This window comes from Macrosteles quadrilineatus, unplaced genomic scaffold (genome assembly GCF_028750875.1).
Source record: "Macrosteles quadrilineatus isolate MER2022 unplaced genomic scaffold, UCM_ALF_1.0 Scaffold_31__1_contigs__length_1484076, whole genome shotgun sequence".
Lineage (NCBI taxonomy): Eukaryota > Metazoa > Arthropoda > Insecta > Hemiptera > Cicadellidae > Macrosteles > Macrosteles quadrilineatus.
In genome coordinates, this window is record NW_026542624.1 from 1,286,626 (window position 1) to 1,311,631 (window position 25,006).

Here is a 25,006-nt window from a genome sequence, read left to right on the forward strand (position 1 = left end):
GAAAAACATAAAATTATTGTAATAAAATATTCTACGGAAATAATGAAGTCATTCTTGCGAGGCGAGGTGTAGATTGGCCTTAGCAGAAATGGAGACAGAGCAACTGTCATTGTCGAATATTTGCTTTCATTTCTGAGACCGCCTTTGCTTTTACCGCCTGTCTCATTCCTTATTTACGCCCGCCAAGTCCGGACTTAGCTGCACTCCCTTCTTTTCATTTACATAGAGCTTTTTATTATTTTCTGTAATCTAAAAGTGTGAATACAAAAATGTCTTGAGAAGGTTTAAGGTGAAATGGATAATATGGAGAGTCGAATAATTATCAGGTTGATTGTTAGTGGTAGAAACAAATGACAGCAAAAGAATATATTGTATACATATATACAGTATATCTTTGTCAATAAATTGTTTAACTTTTAAGATTTCACCTTGTATGTATCGTTCAATAATGTACTGCTAACAATTTAAATTTTATTATGTAAATAAGATTTTTTTTAAGAATTGCTTGGAGAATAACTAACAAAAATACACTGCTACAACACTGCAGTTCAATAAAAAGACAGAATGAGTATCACGGGGCATTTCTAGTAACTAATAATATAGTCAATATTTATGACCATTAAATATGTTATTGGTGTGTAATTGTTGTTATAGTATAAACTCTCGTTAAGAAGTCAATATGTAAGATAAGGTAACTTTCCAAAAACCGTTAGGTAACTCTTAACAATCCCGACTTTTGGGAGTTACAAAAACGATGTTTGTAGCAAGATTGTATGTTTTAAGTCAAAGGTTTTGGTTACATGTGTTTCTATTTCCGTTTAAAGTTTAAAACGAAAATCGTTTCAGGGCAAACGTTTATTTCACCGAAATGTCATCCGTCAACTGACGGGGTTTGTTCTGTGACATGTGTAAAATGTTTTGACATTGAAATAAACTGAAATGCGAACATTTATTTGGATTTGCTTGCAAAACGATATCAAGTGTTAGTGGATAGAGGTTAAACAATTTCTAATTAGGTAATGCAAATATGTGTTAACTATTTGTGTATTATGGGTTAAATTAATTGCAGCAGAAGTTTTCAAAAGCAGATGAGGTTACAGCGCTCGCCTTTTAATCAGAAGACTGCTGGTTCAATCTTGAAATGCCAAAAGTTTATTTTTTTTCATTCTAAACTGTACCAAGCAGTCATTAATAATTTTTCGTTTAGGTCTTGCTTGAAACCCCAGCTGATCTTCAGAAGAAAAAAACTATCTTCTTATTTATTCAAAACTCGCATTTTACTCATCTTTGTCTTAAAAAGTATAGGTGGTATTTGACCTCTTGTGATGCTTTCATCCTTTTCTGAATTATTCACTGGGATGAAATATTCTCACAGTGAATATTTAATGCTAATAATAAGTTATAATTGTTTATTATTTAAGTGTTGATAAAATGGTTACAATTATGAATTTAATTCCTCACTCAATTGTACTATTATGGCCAGCGAACAATGTGTTCCCTGATCGTTCTCCTCTAATACAATTTTTGTACAAGGCCGCAACGAGACAAAAGTGGCAACATCGCACTTTAGGCCTACTGAAACAGCTGTTGCACTTATTCATAATGGAGCGTGCGCACAGTTTTTATGTTAACACATTTGTTATCAGTGTTATTACCATTGACAATGGTCCAGCCGGTGCGACGTTGCCACACACCGATACTTTGGCCTTGTATTACGGAAGTTAATAGTACGAAACAATTTTTGGAATTTGTTATCTTTTGCAAAAATGATCCAATTATGATAAAATTTGGTATAAACGTGTGAACCTAGATTTATTCGAACGAGTTCGCGAACACCAGCATGATCGGACTATGGGAACTATGGGACTTTAGGTTTATGGGGGGTTTTATGGGGTAAAAATAATTTTTTCTCGTTTTTGACCCTAAAAACATAAGATTTTGCAATTTCTTTCCAAACAATTTTTTAGAGCTTAAAAAGGCAAATAATTTAGTATATTGAAGCGTTACTATGCGCCTAATGGTTACGGAAAAAATTCCAAGAAAATTTAAATTTAAAATTCCCATGTTATTCTTATGGAGAATAATTAAAATGTTCTTGTTTTCTTGTTTATGAGCATATTTTGATCAAATTGGGAAAATGCATTCATTTCATACCAAACTATTAACATTTTACAAAAAAACTTTTTCACCCTCTTTGTTGCAGCAAACCTAGAGTACTCGTTAAACTAATGCTATTTGAATAGGGAATAAAATGTGATATTATTAAAGAGACATTTTAGTGTAAATCCAATTAGGCAAATGGAAATTCGCTTAGTCTGCAGGTTTGCTGCGGCGGGGGTATTGTATTTTGTTGTACAATTTTACTTGTGAAGGGAACGGTCCAAAACCTTGCCAAATATATGATCTGATCGTTGGTGGAATTACGTGAGCATTCCAAATCCATACAGAAAGCATATTATGTTACTTGAAACTTTGTTTACTTTGTGTTGGATACAAGGTTTTCCGAGTGAAACCTTGATACAAGGGAAAAAAAGTTTCAATTGTAAATTGAACAATTGGCTGTATACGTTGAGAAAACCCAGACTCCCAAACTTTCCAATCTTCTTTATTGAATCGCAGTTGTTCCAACTTTGTTGAATTGGTTATGGTTGCATCTTGAATAAACACGTTGAAATAGTATTGCCTTCATGATAAAGTTTAAATGTGGACGCTTTTGGGATGATTTTGTCTCTTGTTATTGTAAATAGCAAATACTGTAGCATAAAATTATTTTATTGTTAATTAAAATTGTTATTTGTAGTTATGCGCAAACTGATTACTCGGGCTTTAAAAGCATTTTACTTTAATAAACGGATATCTATATTCTTGTTCGATGTCTGTTGAACAAAACACCACCTGGTTTTAGTCAGTGACGAATCTACTGTGTTTTGCTGCTAATGTGTTTTAGCGAATTTCACTATGGGGAAGCAGCTATTACCGGTCTCATGATAAGACCTAGGCCCAGGACCGATTAACCTACTTTTTCATTTTGATGTCCCTGTAGGCCAAAAACAACATATAGGGCTGCTGATATGGGTATTAATCAGTGAATGAAGCACAACTGAGTAACTGAGTACTCTGAAATAATTATTAATTTTTTTAATTAAATAAAATTACCATAAATAAATAATGTCAAGATATCTACGACAAATTTGGCATATACAGTACAAAATTAACTGCACTGATTGTGAACAATTCTACATTGGTCAGACAGGACAGGGCTTTCTTTTAAATATAGATTCAAAGAGCACATTCAAGCTCTTAATAGTAAAAACAGAACATTAATGAAATCAAACTTTGCTGAACATCTTTTATCAACTAACCACAATTGTCAATCACATGAATTAGAAAAATTACATGGAAATTTTAAAGGTTTGAAGCAAAGGAACCCGAATGGATTCAACTGAAGAACCTAGGAAATCCAAATCATATTTTAAATAGGCAAATTCCTTCAAGAAACCCAATTGTTTACAAAATTTTACAATTAAATAATCAGTCACCAACCAATTTTCCAAATCCTGTCTAGTTTTATAAATATCTGTATAATCTAAACAGGATATTTACTGTTATTTGAAGTTTGAAAATGGACTCATGTCATGTTCCGAACATGTCACTTCTACAAAATATAATTATTATATCAGGGTACTCAGTTGTGCTGTATTTACTACTTTAGTGTATATATAATATGTCCGTGAACGCGATAACTTGACTAGTTTCTGTCCAATTTTGATGAAATTTGGTTTGAAGGTGAAGGGCGGGATAAATGATTTTGTGAACCAGTATGATTGGACCATGCAAATGGGTTTTATGGGTAAAAATTGGTTTTTCTAATTTTTTTCCCTCAAAACAAAAGATTTCCAAATTTATCTCCAGACCATATTGAAGAGCTTAAAAAACCAAAAAATTGGCATGCTTAAGGTTTCTTGTACGCTAATTAATTACGGGGAAAATTAAAAATATTGAAAATTATAAATTCCCATGTTACCATACCGTACCGTTTTACCGTACTCAAAAGTTTATTTTTTTACAATACAATCCACTTTCACTGGCTTGAAAAGTTTATACAGCCTTTCCAATCAAAAGTTAGAACAAGGTTCAACGCATTCTAATGTTAGCAGTTTGGAATATTTCACCGCCAAGTTTCCAATCTGTTCAGCGAGCGATGGGTGGTGTAAACTTAAGTAAACTTGTTCATGTATTTCCTATCAATTTCTCTTCGTCTCAAGTGGAAATTTTAAGTCCGTTCATGTAAATAGACTAAATTAAGTATCACAAAATAAAAAATAATAAATCATTTTAATAATTTTTGAAATGTTAAAACTATGCCAAATTTGTATAGTAGTATGATTATCTCAGTTCTCTACTGAACAAGTGCGATGATTACTCCTAACTTAGTAAATAACCCGGCCACAGCAAACCTGCAGACTAAGCAAATTTCCACTAGCATGATTGGATATTTCCTTAAAACAGATTAGATTATTTATTCCTATTAAATAGCTTATCCCCCTGGGACGCTAAGCTCTAGCCCGGATTGTTTTTCACGTGACTTCAGACTAGCCTAGGGGTTGCGGCATTATCACTTAGATAAATCCATTGATAGGAGATGAAAATTCATACAAAATATTTATTTTGAGCTCTACAAAAAGAGTGGGAAAGAAATACGCAAATTCTATGTTAAATGTCCATAAACACTTCTAAAAGGGTTTCATGTGTTCTGTGTTGTCAGTTCCTACAGCTTTATATTTTTTTTAAATTTCAACAACAACAAAATAATTGTTCTAAACTCTGTTCTAAAATGTTTTCACATTTACAACTGACTTTGTTAACGCCACACTATCAGCAATGACGTGAGCAATGTCCATCCCAGCAGCAAACAGCATCGATTATAATTTCCCACGATTTCGGCAACATTCGCCCCACAATCACCGTGAGATCACAGACAAATTCAAAGGGATTTCTTGCGATCATGGCAACATCCGTGATAATCTCCCACAGTCCCCAACTCGTGGCAACATCCAACATCATCTTTCGCAATCAATCACGGTGACTCCCGTAATTATTAGGTGTTGACAAAGGGAAATACATTTTCCATCACCTCTTAATACTGTAATGTAAAATGCCCACAAGCACTTATTAGAAATAGATGCACATAAAATAGGTTTTTCACTTAAACCTGTGCTGTGAGTATTTACAAAACAAAAATAATAACGTTATATGTTACATTCAATATTGATTTCAACCAGTGGCAGCACTCATCACCAGTCTTAATCCTAGACTGTGTGAATATATTAGAGTCGTGTTAGCAGAGAAACTTTAATTTATATGTAGATAGTATTTATCACGAATTTATTTATATTAGGTGAAAACTGTTTTGACATACCTACATACTTCATTTGACAGACAACACTAATATATGAATTTGCCATGGGAAACTATTGAAACATTTAGATACAGCTAAATTCAATTGTTTTACACACCCTGTGAGAGAATACTGAGGGAAATGCAAAGCGTGGGGGTAAATGTGGCCCATCCATTTCCAGAGCCCACTACAGTCGGGCCATTGCAATAACAAAGGCAAGTGCGGTGGTCGGGACACCTAAAGTAATATATAGCCACATATTTCAGAGACTTTACGGTTTTAACAACACAAACTCTTTACAATTAAATGAGGATAGTGAAGGTATCAAAATAACTGTGGTAAATTTATTTTGTGACCTTTGTATGAAATCATACAAAAGGTTAAATTTAGTTGTTCATTCTCAGCACACTTCAATACAATTACTTTAAAAAAGAATTATTATAAGATTATAAGAAGGAATATGTACAAAATACATAACTTCTTGATCAGCTTAGGGCTGTAGTCGGTAAAATCAAATAAGATCCAACATCCACCAATATTCAATAAATTTATATTTATAGTGTAATGATTTATAAGATGGTACATACAAATATAAAAAATGTTTCATGGCAATCGATTTTGAATATTTACACTGGTCTAAGACCAGGCCCTATCAGAGACTCACAACTTAAGCAGAGAAGTGACATCTATATAATTCTATCAAAGTACTAAGGACGAAGATACCTTTTATAAAGTTGCTCCCTTATTAAATGTGATATGTGCTAGGTCTCTTAAAAATTGTATACATATAAATAACAAATAACACATACATATAATTCCAATGAATCCAAAGATAACATTAAAATATTGAAGAAATATGTATTTCTTCCCTCAAATCAAAATCACTTACAAAAGACTTAATTATTTCTACATGAACAAAAGTGTGACCACTGTGTCAAGCTTACAGACTTAAGTGTGCTTCCACAAGTAATTATGGAACTTTAACTGATGCCATTTATAGTTGTTGGGGGGTAAACTTCGATATTGTGGACTGTATTAAAAATAAGGGGTGTGAGATATATCATGTTAAGATCAGCTTGAGAGACACACTGTGAGCACAAAATAATAAACTTTTAAATAGGAAGAAATATGAATTGGTACATTCCTTTTTACTGAAGCGATGTCTAGTAGACCGTTGACGCACTTGATGATAGCTGGCCAGCTTTCGCGTACGCGACCGGTAGTTACACAAAGAACAGTTTGAATATAGTTTTTAACTTTTCATAGTTCACTTTTTTGTTAGGTGTGTCACGAATAAATACATAAGATAGACATACAATAATATAAGTTCAATTTATATGCCACAAATAGAGTAGGGGAATATTATACATAAATCTAAACGAGGGAAAAATGGCGAGAACATGTTGCCGGGTTGAAGAGTACATGATCGCCAGACATCACGTGACAGAGCAAGGGTCAGAACAAAATATGAATGAAGTCTGGATTCACCTGGGTTGCGTAGATGCTTAAACACAGAACAGTTGTCTTAATTGGTATTTATTGGCATGCCTAGATTCGTGATAAGGTTATAGAGATTAGGGTTGTCAAAATAAGTCAAATCCCGTAAAAAAGCTCGTAGTATATAAGGTCTAGACTCTCAAGACACTAGAAGAAGTCTATATTGTGTGTACAACAGTTGCAGGTGGCTGAGCCCAGGAACTCGTCCTGGTACAGCGAGGCAGTGATGGAGGCTAGGATGGGCTGGCGTCGTCGTACACTCAAAGAGGCTTGTAGTCGCTACGGTCTAGACGTCCCGGGGAACGACTCCCTACACAGACCAAACGCCTGGGAATTCTTGATCAACAAGAAATATCACCTGATCTGGTGTAATGTCTTCAAGGCAGCGTCCTCCTCGTGGATGTACAACTTCAACATCTTGGCCGGTAACTTGACTGTTGATATCCTCAAGTAGTTGTTATATGGTTGTAACTCAAATAGTTATTTCACATTACAATCAGAGGGTTGCCCTTTTGTTGGTTCAATCATAGACTAAAGAACCAATTATCTGGTGTTCTATTATCTGTGGTTCAATCCAAGAAAAGTTAGTAGCTCAAAATCCTGGACGTGGCTCCTTTTTATTACTAAGCGTTTAAAGTGCTCTTGGCAAAAGGAAAATGTAATCTTAGTCATAAGAAATCCACACAAAACATCACACTCCCCCACACTCATATAGATTTCATATTCGGCTACATTGCTTCTTTTAAATCGTGGTTTCCTTACTCCCAGGCAGAATCAATTTTGTAACCAGCAGGTACCATGTTTTTATCTATTAAACATGCTATCTAACACACCATTCATACTAGACCAGGACCTAAAAAAATAAAAATTAACAAATGGCATTTTAAGTACATTTACCTGTTTTGGATTACTCAAAATACTGTAATTCATCAAATAACCTATAAATCTCAAATAAGGAATTCCAACTTGTCCAGTACTGATAATTCTCACTGAAAACACTAATCTTTGATTGCACATGTTTACCCATGCCTTTGATGCACAGTAATTATATTTTTCTACGTAAATGACACAAATTGTCTGTAACTTATTTTAATTATAGATTTTAGTACTATAATGCCAATTGTATACCATTGTACACAATATGAATAAATACATTGTCAATTCAACGTCCCAGGTTACAAGAGAGAGTTTCTCCGACGCAGCAACATCGTGCCACTCCAGCTGGCTCGTAAACGCTATCCTCGGCCCACTGTCAAGGAGCTGCACGCGGCTCTCAACGACTCTCTGGCCTTCCTCATCGTAAGACATCCTTTAGAACGACTGCTCTCCGCATACAGAGACAAGATACAGTACGCTCTGCCTAATACTCATCATGCCAAGCTGGGCCAGCGGATAGTGCTGCAGTTCCGTAACAAGATTGATAAGGTTAGTTCCTTCACCCATATACTCTAAGCACCACCACCCCCACTTCATATACTTTAGCCTCTTATATTCCAATTTGCTACACTCCTGTGCTATCTTCTGTACAATTCCAATCTCCTATGTTCCTACGTTCCTATACTACAACCAACAATTCCCTACAATTTTACTTCATACACTCCAGCCTCCTAAATCTGCTCATCTTTATTCCTGTGCTATTTTCCATACATCTTAAATACTGCATACTCCAGTCTTCTAAATTCTGTTTATCTAATACTCCTACTATATTTTTTTTGCTCCAATCCAATCTCCAACATTTCTATGCCGCTATACGTTTATCTCATATAGGTTACTCGAATCTTCTATCCTTTTATCTTCTTTCCTTTATCTAATAAATTCCTATCCCCAACCTCTAAAGTCCTTTACTTCACTGCTCTCCTATTTATTATACTTCTATATCCTGTAATTCTCCTACACTAGAATACTCAACACCATTGTTTAAAAACACTTAAGTAATAATCGTACGGTTTCCCAAACATAGAGAACCACAACACTACAACCTTCAATTTATCTTACATTGTACCTCACAATTGGTCCTAAGCTAACTTCTAAAACTAAATCATTCAAACAAGTGCAACTCTTGACCAACAACACTGAAAATTCATCACAGGGTAAAAAATTCTCTAAATGCATGTCTTTTTTCATTGGTCTTTGAAAATATCATCACATATCAAATAACTAATCGTTAATATTACTAACAGGAGGGCAGGCCTATCCGAGACCGCAGTTTACACAACCCTCGTTGGCCAACATTCCCCGAGTTTGTCAGCTACCTGGTCCATGAGCACAGGAAAGGCCACACACTGGACATGCACTGGACTCCCATCACAGAGTTCTGCTCTCCTTGCCAGGTGGAGTTCGACATGATCCTCAAGTTTGACACACTCGATGTAAGTGATCAAGTTATTAGAAGAACAACTTAAATGATAAACAAGGGGTTTGTGCTCATATCGTACAGTTTAAAAGAGTCAAAAACTTATTTCCCAAAACAAAATAAATTTAGTTAAATGCCGATTTACTTTTCCAAATTTATGTTTGTTTAGAACAGTTATAAAGTGAATAGAACAGCTAATTTACAATAAATTTGTTGATTATACTTCTTTTTAGTCTCTTGTCCTGACTGTGTTTATATACTTAACTGAAGGAACAGCTGTTAAATTACAATTCACATTTAAACCGTTTAAAGTAAGTTGGTCAGCAAAACTGGATCTTTGAAAATTTACTCTAGAGATAAATTAATTGTGATGGGGGCAAAGCTCTGTTATAAATTACCTTTTTAATTAGACATCATTCACAGGTGCACTTGATCATAAGCTCTGTAAAATGTAACCTCAATAGTAAATATCGGTTAAGTAGGACAGCTGAAAAAGGAATGTAACAAAGAAAAAACCCTTACAGTATTAAGTATATAGATAGAATCTATAGATTTAAATTTTGACCTCACTTTTTGACAATGTCGTTGTAATGAATGTTGTTAACAGTACCTTTTTCAAATGAAGGGCTTTTTTGTTTGGTATGCAGCTGTTTGAGCCATTTCAAGGAAATGTTGCTTGTAGAATGAGAAAGAACAGAGAGCTGTAAGAATTATAAAACAAACCAGAGGTTATAGGGACAATGTACAGTAAAAGACTAAGTTATTTGGTCATGTGTGTTGGCTAATGGGGAAAGCAGTATTAAAAAGATGTGGAAAGGAGTACCAGAAAGAGGTCTCGGCCTCTATGAATTCCAAGAATCGGTTGGGCCAAAGTTAAGAAAGACCTGAGAAAGTGTGGCATATGTTTGAAAGTATCAGAAGATTGAAGAATATGTAGGCAATATGTTCGTAAGGCCAAGTACTAACTTGGTTTCCAATTGTAATGAGTGTAAGAGAATAGATTTTTTAAGGTTACAATACAATCAAACAATGTTTAACCAAATACACAAATCTGTTCACAATAAGAGTACTTGTTGTTGATTGATGGTACCTGTACTATACAAGCTTGTTTCACTGTTTCAGGAAGACCAGAGGTACCTGATAGAAGTAGCAGGCATTGGTCACCTGGTGAAGGCTGAGTGGCGAAACCCGTCCAAAGGTCCCAACACTCCTGATGTAATCACTAAGTACTATAGTCAGCTGACTCTGACCCAGCTGTTACAGCTCTACAACATCTACAGGTCAGCTGATTCATCTTATTGACTTGGATTCTGATGTAGACATTCAATTTTTATACACCACCAGCAGCAATTTTTTTTAACATAATTTAATGAGTAACTCCAAGATTGTGCTACAGGATATTAGAGGGTCAAAAGTTAAAATCATTTAACAAGTGGAAATGAAATAAAACTATAATAACTCAAGCTATTAACGTTTTAAATTTAAAATTTACCAAAAAAGCCCTCTTTCATGCTTCACTTCTACCTAGTACATAGGCAGATTTTTGAAATTCTATGAAATGACAGAAAAGATTATTGAAATTATATTTTAGAAACAAACCAAAACTCCTACATAAAATGTAAACAAAACAAAACTTCCAGTACAAATGAGATAAAACAAAATACCTATTTATAATTTTTACTAAAATAGGCTATAAAAGTAAACACCTTTTTTGTGATACAGTAGGAGTCAAGCAGTAAAAGCAGTAATTTCCTTCCAAGAATACAAAATAGCTTCTTCTCTACAGGGAAATCTGCTTAACAAGTTGTTGATTTTTTAACTAAGGGCAAGGGAAAACTCCAGTGTAGAGGAAATTTCTTATTAATGTACCTCAAGAAACAATTCCGAGGTGCAGAGCTAAATAATCCATACCACTCTGGGAAATCTTCCTTCTTAAATGAACAGGTTAATTGGGTAATATGTTAAAGTGTTCCATTAAAAGGTCTTAGAAGTCTATTTGAATTTGATGGTTTTAATATTTGGTTTAAAATTAAATAATTTTATACTTTAAAATATAATTGAACCATTAAATAACACTTAAATTACAATGACTCAAAGCAAACCAGAAAAACCATTGTTAAATGATGTACGTATTGTTAAGAAACATATAAAAGGTGGGGGTTGAATGTAAATTAATGTCTCTATTCAGCCCTACTATTTTTTGCTTCACCCACCACTTTTTTATCACTTTTCACCCTTAATCTCGACATAGTAACCAAAAACAATGCGGAGGAAAATCGATGCTCCCACCAAGTATATATTACTTTCTGTGATTAGGATTCTGTGGGATTGGATTTACCCCAATTAAAATCAGAGAGGAGTGGGAGAGAAGAACACAACGTGGTGTTTGTACGTAAAACCTGTGCAATAGTGACTGAGGTGGTGTGCAGAGGCACGGCACAGGCAGCGTGTGTTCATCAGTTTATATAGAGACAGCGATTCAAGTTAAGGAAACTTGCTTGCTGATAAAAGTGTGTAGTGCTACAAGCGTTTACCATTATTTTTAGAAGTCTAAGAGACATCTTCTATAAGTTCGGCAATTTCTCATTCATTCACACAACAATCTGCGTGTAAAATTCCTTCCACTTTAGTTACTGCCTTAAACAAGACTTATGAACAACAGCATCCGACTTACACTGTGATTATCATGGACAACATCATCCAAATGTTTAATACTTGTTCCAAACTCCATCACCTTAAATATGTTGTCATTTTTAACCCTCCACTCCATTGACGTCTGTAAATGGACTTCAATAGTGGTCGACATTTTAGACTACAGAAATCTAATCACAGAACTTTGTGTTAAAACATTCGCTACTAGACATTACACTCCTCTGTATGGATTATTTTGTGGTAATTAACGATTACAAAGTCAATGTGATTCCACAACTTGAGTAGAAACTAGAAACATATTCAATTTGGCCAATTACTGTTGGCAGAAGACATTCTTTTGAAACCTAAGTGATAAATATTATGTTTCCAGGTTTGACTTTGAGCTGTTTGGATTCTCACTGGACAGATACCTAGAGCTAGCAGCCAATGACAGTCCAACCAAAGCCATTTTGGTGTGAAGAGAACCTACCAACCACAGCTTACGGATTACTTCAAAGTGGCTAACACAAATAAGAAATCAAGAGGTGTTAGTCACAACTCACAATATGAAAAAAGCTAATCTATTCAACATTGCAACTAATCGCTTGTAGAAGCTACAAACAAAAGTTTGGGATTGGTTAATCTATACTTATAAAAGTATTACACAACCACAATGATTTTTCTAGAAGTGTGTTTTACACCTACATTCCAAACCGTACAATTTTTTCACATTCCAATCCATCATTTGATGCTACTTCAAGATCTGAAGTTCATTTACAACTAGACAGCCTTCTTCAGTCATTCCATCTAATCAAGCGTAGAGGCTAGAAACTAGAATAAATTCCTTTGATCCTTTGACACTCCAACCCATCATATGTAGAGGTTACAACTAGAAGACTTTGCTCTGACATTCCATCTCCTTAGTTATGCTTCAGAGAAGAATTCATAGAATAATTAGGGATTCTAACTCTGATTCTTCAACCAACATTTCAATTTTCCCCAAGACAATTTTGGGGATTCTGTTAGAGCGGATATCAAACAATCCACTATCAATCTCTTTATTTAAGACGAAAATAATGTTTGTAAGCCGGAATGTCGACAGGTAAACTAATTAATCATGTTTAGTAGCTGGAAAGTCCAAAACATATAGTTTTCACTTGGCGGCAGCCGATAACAAAGATAAGTTACCATCACTTTTGCACCAACAGCAAGGAAACCTTGTGTGTAAGAGTCTTAATGCAAAGATTACATGTGATGTACTGATTAATTAAATGTTCTAGACTTTTCAATATTAGATCAAAGAATACTACTATAGTCTTTCCAACATTGCCTGCGCCCTTACCAGTCCTTGCTGTCCAAAGTATTTGTAGATAATTAATTTTTATCCTGGCAAATCGAAACCCTGTCAAAACGTAACTGCAGGAAACGATCCGTCTAAAACACCTCATAACAAGTTCCGACCCAATACTAACAACTTTACTTGTTATGATGGTCAGTTCCATTTCTACATTTTTAACAATAGGCATTGTAAAAACTGCTTTTATACGGTTGTTAACTAAGCTAAGACTTTTCAGACTTTTAAACTTTAAAATATTCCATAGGTTTTTGAAAGATACTGCCGATTAAGCTGTTAGGTATAGGGTCATGGCCATTAAGTAGACATTATTTGCATTTGTTGATGCTGTATCCATTTTATTGAAAAGCATGATTCAAAGAACAAAGTTTGACTGCAACACAGATGGATTGCATAGTTAATTTCTAATAAATAATGGTTTAAATACCTTATACTGATCCTTAGTAGTCTATAGGCTACTGCAGTTTCATTCCCAAGGGAACTTCATCAGGATGTGAGGGACATCAAATTTCATTCCAGAGAAGTCGTCAAAGTTAAAATCCATCAAAGTCACATTTCACTTTGACGACTTCCTCTGGAATGAAATTTGATGTCCCTCACATCCTGATGAAGTTCCCTTGGGAATGAAACTGTAGCAGCCTATAGACTACTAAGGATCACTTAGACAGTGTAAGGTATTTAAATAATTATAATAGGCCTACCAGTGATCCGAAGGCTAACAACATTAAGTTAATTTCCGTTCAACAATTATTTTAATAGTTCAAATGAAATGCTAGCCAATTCCTTGCCTTCAAATTCAAAGGTTAAATGTTCAACCATGGGAAAGCTCCCCTCAAGACCTATTTGCAAATTGTAATCCTGATTCAACCTAAACCCAATCAGGCAATGATAGATTGATGATTTCTAAAAACTTTTAAAATTTAAGGTAGTTACGAGAACAGAATTTGAACCATTGCGACATCTTAAATCATACAATCTAAAAATATCAAAGGTGCATTTAGAATCGAAGTTGAACAACTGACTTCTTTACTTCTTTTACCAATTCAAATATGTCATAAAAACTATTGAACATAAAATAATCAAGAGAGAAAAACCAAATCCAATACCGCCACATTGTCAATGGTGCGGTCGAACTTTGTTCATTACAAATTCTGTCTCTTAAAACTAGCTAGAATGTATTCTTTAGTTTCCAAACAGTGCTTGACTGAAAATAAAATAATATACAGCTTGAAGAATACCATTGAGAGCTTTTATTTAAATATATCTCTTTATTTAAATATATATCTTGCTTCTTGAGCTTTTAAATTAGAAGTACTTGATTTATTTGAGCATATATTTATAAGTATAATATATTTGTTAACATTATTAAACAACTACTTTGAAGTTGAGTTACCAGAGTTATTTCATTCATAAGATCCTACTAGATCTGGGTTTTAGCAATAAATTAAATAAGCGTTTCTTGAATTCGATCAAAATTATTGTATGAAAACTATAGTCAAACATAATACTGTGATATAGGTTGTAACGGTATCTGTTTAAGATTATTTATTGAATATGCGCAAAATATAATGATGGAAACCAAGCAATTTGTTTAAACAAATCTACGAAATAATTATTAATAAGTACGGTATTTATACGTAATAATTATTTGATTGTGTTTGTTTATATTAAAACATTAAAACCAAACCGATTCACCAAGTAAATTGATGCTTTTGATAACTTTTTTGGGGTTGTTCAATGTTTTTGTCAAATACTAGTTTTTTAATAGGCCTATTATAATTCATTATAGTAAAATCTGTTTGCCACCAAGATAAAACTAAATTTTGAGATGCACAATGTAACCATAAACACTTTGCTTAAGTTTTGTGCAATGTTTGTAGCCACTAAGTTTAGATTTGTTATAAGAAATTGTTTGATATCACTTTGTTATTGTTCAATTTATTCTGTAGAAATGTAAATATGTAAGATAATGTTATTATGAATTTAATAAAACTGTTGGTTTTCTTTACAAGTTTTTCTTTAGCTCCTCGTTGGATTTGATCAAACGTTAGGATATTAGTATATGAAACCACCCTTCACAGCAAACTAAGTAATTTAGTTACTTTATTGGAGTTTTAGCCAATCAATATTTCATACAGTACAACAAAATTTTCACTTAGATCGACTCCTGGCCAGAATAATAAATATCGATTCAGAGAGTACTGAGGTTCGCTGCTACAAGGAACAGAGGAACCAAATATGTGTTGTTTTGATTTAATTTAAAACACCTACAATTAAATTAATTAATTTTTCAAAATTAATGAAAATATGTACACCATAAACAAGCAATTTCACATTTTGACACAGTTGGAGTCACAAGAAATTTAGTTTAAAGAAAGTACTGACTGTAGAACTATAACCGCAGGTGTAGGTAGGCAATCTCACCAAGTACCGTTTACCTTCAGATTTCATGACAATTACTTACTAATTGTAATTATTGCCACAGGAGTGTTATAGAGGCAGCGAAGGCCTCGCCTGAAGCAATGTATGAAAATAGAGCCTGGTACCGTCGTATGATGTCATGCAAATAAAACAAAAGACAGGAGTGTCTCTGGGCAAAATTATACCAGTGTGAAAAGTTACAAGGATTTTTTTGTCCCAGTCATAGAGAAACCATGTCGCTAGAAAAACCATCCCTTTGGTTTTAAAGGGATCGGCGGTTCCGGCCACCGCGAAGCACAAAGAACGCTGGCTTGATATTTAACTCATTCTTAAGTATCAATGGTCAAATTCTTTAATTAAAATAAAAAACTAACAATTCTCTAAATTTTTAAACAACACGTAAACTCAACACTTTTTATCCTAAGTAAAAATGTCTCTGATTTGAACCTAAGCGTACTAATAAAAGAAATAAAAGATGTACTCACGATGCGGAATTATTACGAACAGGAATGCCAACAATCCATTTTCCGTTGTGGATCTTCTTCCACGGACAGGAGAGTTGGAGAGGAGCGTCAGCCGCGGGTCCAGAAGTGGTGGGGGGAGGTAGGGAAGGACCCCACGCTAGTACTTGAGGCTCACACTACAAAAGAGAAATACAATTAAAAGACTGTCAAAACAAAATACCCCAATAAGATTCAACATTCAAAATAGTTTTTGTCATTAAAATATAAACATTTTTACACAAACAATGTATAGTGCAAATATGTAGAAATAACATACTTCGTATCTTAGAAAACATAAGTAGTCTAATTGCATTCATACCACCTGATAAAATAAAAGTTAACTTTACTACAAATCAGTGATTACCTCCTGTATTTATTGGCTAAATTAGATGAAATATAATAACTATCTTAATCTTTTTTACAAACTACTGTATTTTAGTTCTCTTTCATGCTGTTGTTGAATCATAGATTAAGTTATGGTTTCTATCTATGCAAGTAAAGATCGTTAATTGCCTGAGCTAAGAATATAAGAAAATAAATAGTTCTAAACAACATTTACACACTCACACGTTACCAAATATAAACATACATCACAATAATCGTCTTCATCAGATCTATAAGGATAGTGAATGTATGAGGCTGTAAGGCAGAAAAGACTAATACCGGTAAATCTATGGTGTATTTTGTATGTCTATGACTTAATTTACCTCAATATCTAGATCAGGTGGTACAACATGAGGGGTAAAGTTGTACAAAGCTTTGTATCTGAGATTTTGTCTTTCCTGCACCATCCGACGTACTTTAGCCACTCGAGCATTCATCTCCTGAAAATAGACAGGTGAACAAATTTGTAAGCAGAAAAACTTCATATCTTTTTATATGAATTTAAATGTGTTAATTTACCTTACAAATATATTAAAATGTACAAATATGAATTTACAACTCCAATCTTGAAAAACATAGAGATTCTTCTCTACCCGCCCCCTTGGCCCTCCCCCAAATTTCCATAAAATACCTATTGAGAATACTGCTAAAGATTTTGGCTGGCTGAGATTAAACACTAAGTGAGTTGGGAATGAACAGTAATAATTTAACTGTTAATAGTTTTGAATTTTGTGTTTTTTAGTTTCTTCTTTCTTAATTTTGGATTACTTTAATCTGGTATGCCAAATCCGTAAAAGCTTAAGTAATATATTCCCAATTTAACTTAGCAATCAGGTTTTTGACTGCAGTTTTCATCATATAGGGCCTAGTAGTTTTTGTGAAAAAATCGTTGGGTAAATTTATTACATGCAAGAAAAGGAGTTCCAGAAGTAGGGAACAGTAGAACCTTGTTCGATTCCCTAATTAAGTATTTTCTTATTGAGACCTAGAGATTTTTTATTAGGTCTATTTAAAAGGATTTCAGTTTGATCCTGGTTCATAAAATTTTAAATCCAATACAATGTATTCGAGAAACTAAATACTGGATATGTTTCTAAATGCTTGCTATAAATTATGTGTACTCTTGAGTTAAGAACAAGATAGAGTTGGGAATAAAGAGCAGAAAGGGTAAAGCTAAAAAGAGAGGAGTAGTAAATAATGATTTAGACTTGGAAAAAAGTTAAAAGAACTCTAGGAAAATAAGATTGATGGTATAGAGCTTAGTTAAGAAAATCAAGAAGGCCTGAAGGAAGATGGATAGAGGAGGTAAAGTGGGCTACGGAAAGAATGAGGATTGAGAATTTAGACGTAGCAAAATATGAAAGAAGAGTAACTGTCGATGAGAGGAAATGGAACCACTTAATGTCCACACAACCTAAACTAAAGAGAATATCCATTGGTCACAAACCTGTAGTTTTCCATTGAGGCTGACAGTCAGCACAGGCACTGCAAGAGGTACAGGAGCATGCAACTGGCCTACAAAGTTTGTTACAATCTCCTTCTCATTCCTAGTGCTTATCACAACCTGAGGATGGCCAATTCTCAATCTGTCTTCAATCTTTAACTCCACTACATCTTTGTATGTTTTAAAGATCTGAGAAAAGAAAATGTAACAATTATTGGGACGAATAGGAAACCATCTTGGTTCATTCTCGAGAAGAGGTAAGTTTTGGATTGTTTGAAACTGGCCCATTGTGTACCTATATGACTTGACTCTAAATAAATGGTCCTAGCTAAAAAAAAGCTGCTCTTAAGACAATAAAAAGCTTACGATTGTGATCATGTTTACATCGGACAAAGTTATTAGACGTTTCAATAACCACACATCTGCATAGAAAAACAACAAACCGGAAAGATCAAATATCGCACAACACTTGTTACAAAATGGCCACTCATTAGGAAAAATGGAAGCCGATGTATCTATTTTAAAGAATTGTAAGAAAGGAAATGTGATTAATACTTGGGAGGAATGGTTTTAGTAGGCCTAGAAGGAAAAATGAAAAAAAATTAGAAATAAGCTCATTAATGAACAAGTGAATTTTGACTCCAGCTGTACTTGGAGAAACTTATTGACCATGTTGCTTCCGGTAGCCAATAGGGACGCCATTGAGGGATTCTTGTCATTTGCCTATTGGGTCTGATGATGATCGGAGTGTCCAATCGAAATCGATCACCACTTACCATCCTTTGCATGTATTTTCCGTCTTGTGAGTAAACAGTATAGGTGCAAATATATTATAACAAGTGTTATTAGACATTTTTATTTTTTGTTTGTCAAATAAAAAGCTAACCAGATAATTTCACTCCATTCTACACTCACCATACATTCATATTAATATTAAAATATACATCAATGACGTAGCCAGGATCAGGGCCGGTTTAACCCATACGCGAACTACGCGGCCGCATATGGCGCCACGAAAAAGTGGCGCCGTGTCGCCAACGGAACAAATTTTTTTACGTGAACAACGTAATTTTGTTTATTTTCGCTCAGAGTTCAAGTATACCACAATAAAGGCATTAATTCTGTTTGTACCAACAGCACTTGAAAAATTTGTATATTTGTAAAGCACTATACAACTCAAGGACTCAATGCCATTTGCAGTTTCGATTTTGTAGTGAGCTGACGCTCGGCAGCGTACAGCGCGGCGCCTGTGGGTTTCATTTCACGACTCGCTCATGCTCGAGATGAGTAAGCAAGCGCGCAGCGCCAATAATTGTCACAACAAGAAACTTCCCCCTCCCTTCCCTCCCTTCCCTCCCTTCTGACTCTTTTGACTCTTACATCGTTCGTAGAGCAGAGCACTACGTTGTATTGTTCTCTTTTAGTGTATTAGCGTATTAGCGTGTATCGGTATCGTAATGGCGTTGTTTTGGTGATTCATGATTGTAGATAAGTGAATGATTACGAGTGTTTAAGTTTAATTTATATTTAGCGCATTAAATAAGAAGAAAGTATAAACTGAATAAATGAGTAAAACATCTAGCGAGCCGATACTAAGAAAACAATGGCAGAAAAAAAGTCTGGCACTTATTATAAAAAGGTCAAGGCAAATTTGTAAGAGGAAGATAAAAAAAAACCAAATCAATGAGTAGATTTTTTGTTTAAATCATCTGGTGGCGAGTCCAGTCAGCCCAAAGAAGTCGCGATAGAAGACGGCAATGATGTAATGTTTACCGTTTGTGATCAGCTGCTTGTTTTAATCTTTTCATGGAAAACAAAAATATAACCTTAATTACATCATTGCCGTCTTCTATCGTGACGTCATGATTGACGAGCATTACGGCCTGTTTTTTAGTGTGGCCTTGGTTTTGCTAAAGTTTATATGATGAGTAAAAGTGTAAAAATGTCAAATTTATACGAATAATAAACAGTCTTTTATTGCAAGCATTCTTCTAACCTAAACTTATAAAAAAGTTCTTCCCAAAATTATTGGGAAAAAATTCACAAATACGGTTATGTTATGTTATTGGTTTGGTGGAGGGGGGTGGTGGGGGGAATCCTAAGTGGCGCTGATTCGGGTGTTCGCTTAACTCTGAAAAATTCCTAGAACCGGCCCTGGCCAGGATTTCAAAATAGGGGGAGGTCAACCAACCTTTTAAAAGGGGTGTCCGGGAAAAATTTAAAAAATATAGGCCCTAAAACGGTCTTTTTATTGAAAATAATCAACCCTAACGTCAATACAGTATGATTGTATAATTTGACATTTAATTTAACAAAAAAATAATATATTTAAGACTGGAGGGGGGGGGGGGGTCCGGACCCCCAGGACCCCTTCCCCCTGGCTTCGTCACTGTATACATTTAAGTGAGTTGCTATTTTAAAGAACTCAGGGGTTGATAAAGAAATTGAACAAATTATGATACAAAGTAGTTTATAAATTTTTTAACTAGCTATTCTAGAATGAAAAGTCAACTTACACACAGTGGCTTCTTTTTTAACACCACAAGGAAGTCTTGACATTGAAGCAAATAATACTTTTGTAGAGGGTCATATGATGTGAAAATGGAAATGACATCAGCAATTCTGTCAACGTCACAGGAGTCTACCACTCGGCCATCAATAAGTTCAATAAACTGTCCACTTGATGTTGAGAGAGCAACCACGGTCGTCCCATCTGTGAAGAAATTAAAAGATAATAAAAATATACACTTATTGGTTAGTTTTATTTTGGTGTATTCATTCTTCTTTATGGAAGGAGTTTGCATAGTTATGGTTGAATATATTAGTTTACTAGAAGTACTAGAACCTTTAAATACTACGTACCAGTATTGCTTCTGCAAGCCACTACCTTTGACCTACCTTTGACTATCAATACATCTAAACATTCCATTTCATTTCATTTTATTTTCATCCCTATGTTAAAGTTATGGCCAAATAAATTGAAAATAAATTACATTGTCCTTGGTCAAGAGGATATCATGAGTGTCCCCTGCGGTCGCAATGAAATCGAGAACATCTTTTGCGATTGTGGATTTTCTACGTCTACTGCGGTCACGGAAATTGAACGTCTACCACATTTATGGGGACGTCATCTTCGTATCCCGCTGACGCGATTAAATGGTGAATATCTTTCACTTTATCAGAGAGATGTTTTTTGTCTTCCACAACGGTAAAATCATGCACATCTCTTGTGGTCTTGGATATATCATAAACATCTTTCGCGGTCCTGGAGACTTTACATCATCGTCTCCCACTATCGTGGCGAAATCTTAATTTTTTTACTGTGCAATCTTCATGGACGCTTTTGGCAATCGGGACAAAAAAACTTGGTTCGGAATTTAAACCCCCTTCAGATTTAACATAGGCCTATCTGTGAAGTTCATTTCTCAATAAATAATTTCCTTTGAGGTTTCAAGTGAGGCTCGGTAACAAACCAAGGCAAACCCCTTGTCTGCCATTATGGAAATACGGCCTTGGGAGTAAGTATCAGTAGAATCATACAGTGTTGAATACATTAGCTATTGACGTTTATCAATGTTCTTTGTTGTTGTTGAGCTATCAATCACGGTACCTCAGTGGTCGGTGTATTGGACTCAATAAGGCTGGATATAGCTAGAACAAAACTACCCGCCAGCACGGCCTTATTGTAGAATTAACAATGAGATTCATACTGTAATAGCACTTCACCGTCTCCAGATCACTGCAGAAAACAGTGGTGTGGATCTAGTGTGACAGGAAGTTGAGGTTTATATTTTTAAAACACTAAAATTAGTTAAATTAGGTAAAACCTATATGCATTATGAAGAAAAAGAAAGAAAGGTGGAAACATGGATATATTATGAGGGTTAAGCCAGGGATAGAAAGTCGCTAAAATGTTGGTGAATAAAACAAAGAATAAAACACTGTCTACATTAGCCTACATTATTGAAGAAATGTAGTGTTTAGTATGCTTTACTTTATATTTGAAACCAATCAAGTTAAAGCTAACTTAGTTACTCTTATTGTAAAACTGACTTTCTGTTCTTTAAATACAGGGTTTCATCTTTTGGTTGACTAGCCAGGTAGCTTGTTAGCTGTAAATGTACCTAAACAACATCATATAATCTATAATAGCAATTATCCTCAAAGACACAGAATTATTCGAGGTATGGTCGTCAGAAACCAAGGAACTCTACGTGAACAAAACTTTGAGTCCAGTAAGAAAAATACTTCAAGTTCAATATTGTAAAATATACATTTTAACGGTAATCAGTGAAGATTTTTGAACTTTAGAAAAGAATGATTACGTACCTTCAAGAACATTTGTCGATGATGCCTTTGTAACCTGAAGAAAATGTTCTGGAATATTACTGTTCATTTTCTTAACCCTGCAAAAAAGTTAATTACACATTTAACCAAACGCTTAACTAGAATGTTTTTTAAAGTCATGAATTGTAATAGCCTAAGTTAAGTTCTAAAAGAATTGTATATCACCCCACTCTTCTTGAAGTCCTAGAGTCCCTCTATGTATTAATATTACACAATTACTTTTTGTCAGTTAAGTTATAGGTTTCCAAAACAAGAAGTACCTACCTAACTTTTTGATAGTTTCTTGACATTGTAACTAGGCCAGTCACCTGATAGAATCCTTCATAAGGTTTAAAAAGGAATAAACAGACTGTTTCAAGGCAAAACTTTGATATCTTCAACAACTTCAATGGTATTAATCTTTTATTGGTAGGCCTAATGGATGAAATTAAACTAACATAATCGCGACCAGTACAAAAATTGCATTGTTCGTTTGTCATACAAATTGTAGCCCTACCAAACTTGCTACGGCTGCACTTTAGTATCTGTCCTACACTCATTCTACTTAATGAAAAATATTGATATGTAGATTATTCAATATATCGATTATTTCATTCGGTTTGTTAGGTTAGGTTAACCTAACCTGAATAACCAAACTTAATATATCGAATGAAATAATCGATATATTCAATCGAATGAGTGTAGGGCTTAACTAAGGTGCAGCCCTTGCTACAACGTAACTTAGGCCTAATTATTTGGGCCTAGTAGCCTTGTAAATTTTAAACACATCAATAAGTTTTAATTTATATCAAGATTAGAAAACGTGCCTACTTAATTGCCCTTACCTACTTTTCAAATGAAATCAGATAAGTTAGGTAGCCTATTAGAGGTCTATCATTCCTATTAACTTATCATATTTTTACACTTGCATAATTATTTAATTTTAGATATTTTATAACAATAACAATAACCTGCAACAAATTTTAGTCTAAGTGACTAGGGATAGGCCACTAGGCCTACTGCTACAGTGCTAGAAATACAAATAAGACAAAGAACCAATGGCCTATAATACTGACCTATCTAGATAGTAGATTTGAGACATAAGCTACCGGTACTGCATAGTGCATAGCATTGACAATAATCTACGACAGTAAATAATTCAATGATGTTTGATTCAATTTTTTATATGAAGAGTAAGGTTAGTAGTAGTAGTTTTAAATTTGTAAACAAACATCTACTCTCTCTGTGGTCTGCATTATTAGGTTAAGTTTCCCGCCAAAGATATTTCTTACTCTAGCATAAAGGCAGGTTGCAAACTACTACCATTTAACCCACTTGTAATAATACTACTTTTTCTAGTAGTCTTGTTGGACGCACTGATCACAATCGTCATCAAGAGCATAACTGTTTTATTTTACAGTAGGTAGTTATATTGCTATACAAAAAACAGCTTTGAATTATGAAATGAGTAGAAAGATGCAATTAAAAACATATCACCTTTTTTCACTTTGAATAGGACCTATCTCAGATTAGATTTAGAAAGAACTTCATCTAGTTTTTAATGACATAAAAAAATATGAATTTCAACGTTTGAAAAATGGCTCACATTTTCCAATATGGTGGCTAACTTAAAAATGTCTTACGGAACACTCTGTATTTTGATTGTTTTGGATTCTAGGTGCATTTTTATGCTTTTGTCATTTTCTCTGTCTCTCTAAACCTACTCGTTTAGGAGCTACCATAGATAAAACGAGCTACTTAGCTACAGCCACAGAAAACATAGTAGTATGTTTTCTGTGCTACAGCGTGTTAAACTTTAACATTAGCTTGCCGTGTCATTTAGCCATTATGTCTTTAGCTATATTTTTCTAATCTAATAGTGTCTGAGGTACCAATGGTGGCACAGTTAAGTGGTTCACTCAGTATAGATTGTGTCTCCTCATCTGAATATTTTTTTGAATATATAGGCTTGACAAAGTATTTCTATTGACTGTCTAACCCCCATTCAATGGTATTCAGTTGTCGGCTCAATTAGACCAATTATATACATATTTATTATATACATATTTACATGTGGTTACGTCAAAATAGTATAATATACAATGGCTGTATGGCTGTTCGTGGCTGTTTCCATAGATAAACCATTTATTTATTTATTTATTCCAACGGTTTCTCCATTAATACAATTTTGTCAAACTATGAACTATACATAAGTAGCAAATAATAAGTTAATAGCAGTGGTAACAAAAATCGTGCAATAATAATTAATAAGGAAGCTGGCAATAAATACATGAGTGGGGCCTAAAACCGGAGTATGTTTTATCAATGCTGTTTCATATAAATTCAAACGGAAATTTAATGATTCCTGGTCTATTCTTATAATTGTCGTGGTCATGTAATTGTCATACAATTACAATCAATCAGTTCTATTTAGGCCTTGCCCATCTAGCCCCTACCCTAGTCTTACTGTTTACAATATAAAATGTTATATCAGCTGATTCTAACGGACTCTGACGACATGCTTTTAAGCTGTCGTCACTCGGAGAGCACAAGTTCACATGTACAGAAACCTTATACTGACGTCATAAATATCGAATGTATATATCGAATTGATTGTACCGGGTGGTTACGGGGTTTTCTTCGGAATGTAAGTATCGGTTGCACCGAATAAGTAAAGGGGTTTTTTTTCCAAGAA

General features: G+C 34.3%; 2 protein-coding genes across 2 annotated transcripts in view; one reads left to right on the plus strand and one right to left on the minus strand.

Moving 5' to 3' along the window:
- The window catches only part of LOC129005729 (carbohydrate sulfotransferase 11-like), a 67,812-nt gene extending 52,575 nt beyond the window's left edge, over positions 1–15,237 (plus strand). The window contains exons 2-6 of the mRNA XM_054434712.1: positions 7,074–7,320; positions 8,070–8,320; positions 9,076–9,264; positions 10,371–10,528; positions 12,271–15,237. Coding sequence (XP_054290687.1) covers positions 7,074–7,320; positions 8,070–8,320; positions 9,076–9,264; positions 10,371–10,528; positions 12,271–12,358 — 933 coding nt within the window. The 3' untranslated portion in view covers positions 12,359–15,237. The remainder of the gene's footprint in view (positions 1–7,073; positions 7,321–8,069; positions 8,321–9,075; positions 9,265–10,370; positions 10,529–12,270) is intronic.
- LOC129005700 (uncharacterized) overlaps positions 1–25,006 on the minus strand; it is a 153,413-nt gene that overhangs the window by 102,650 nt on the left and 25,757 nt on the right. The window contains exons 2-5 of the mRNA XM_054434663.1: positions 20,502–20,698; positions 17,989–18,174; positions 16,865–16,981; positions 16,140–16,294 (exon numbers count right to left, since the gene is read on the minus strand). Of these exons, the coding sequence (XP_054290638.1) occupies positions 16,140–16,294; positions 16,865–16,981; positions 17,989–18,174; positions 20,502–20,698 (655 nt within the window). The remainder of the gene's footprint in view (positions 1–16,139; positions 16,295–16,864; positions 16,982–17,988; positions 18,175–20,501; positions 20,699–25,006) is intronic.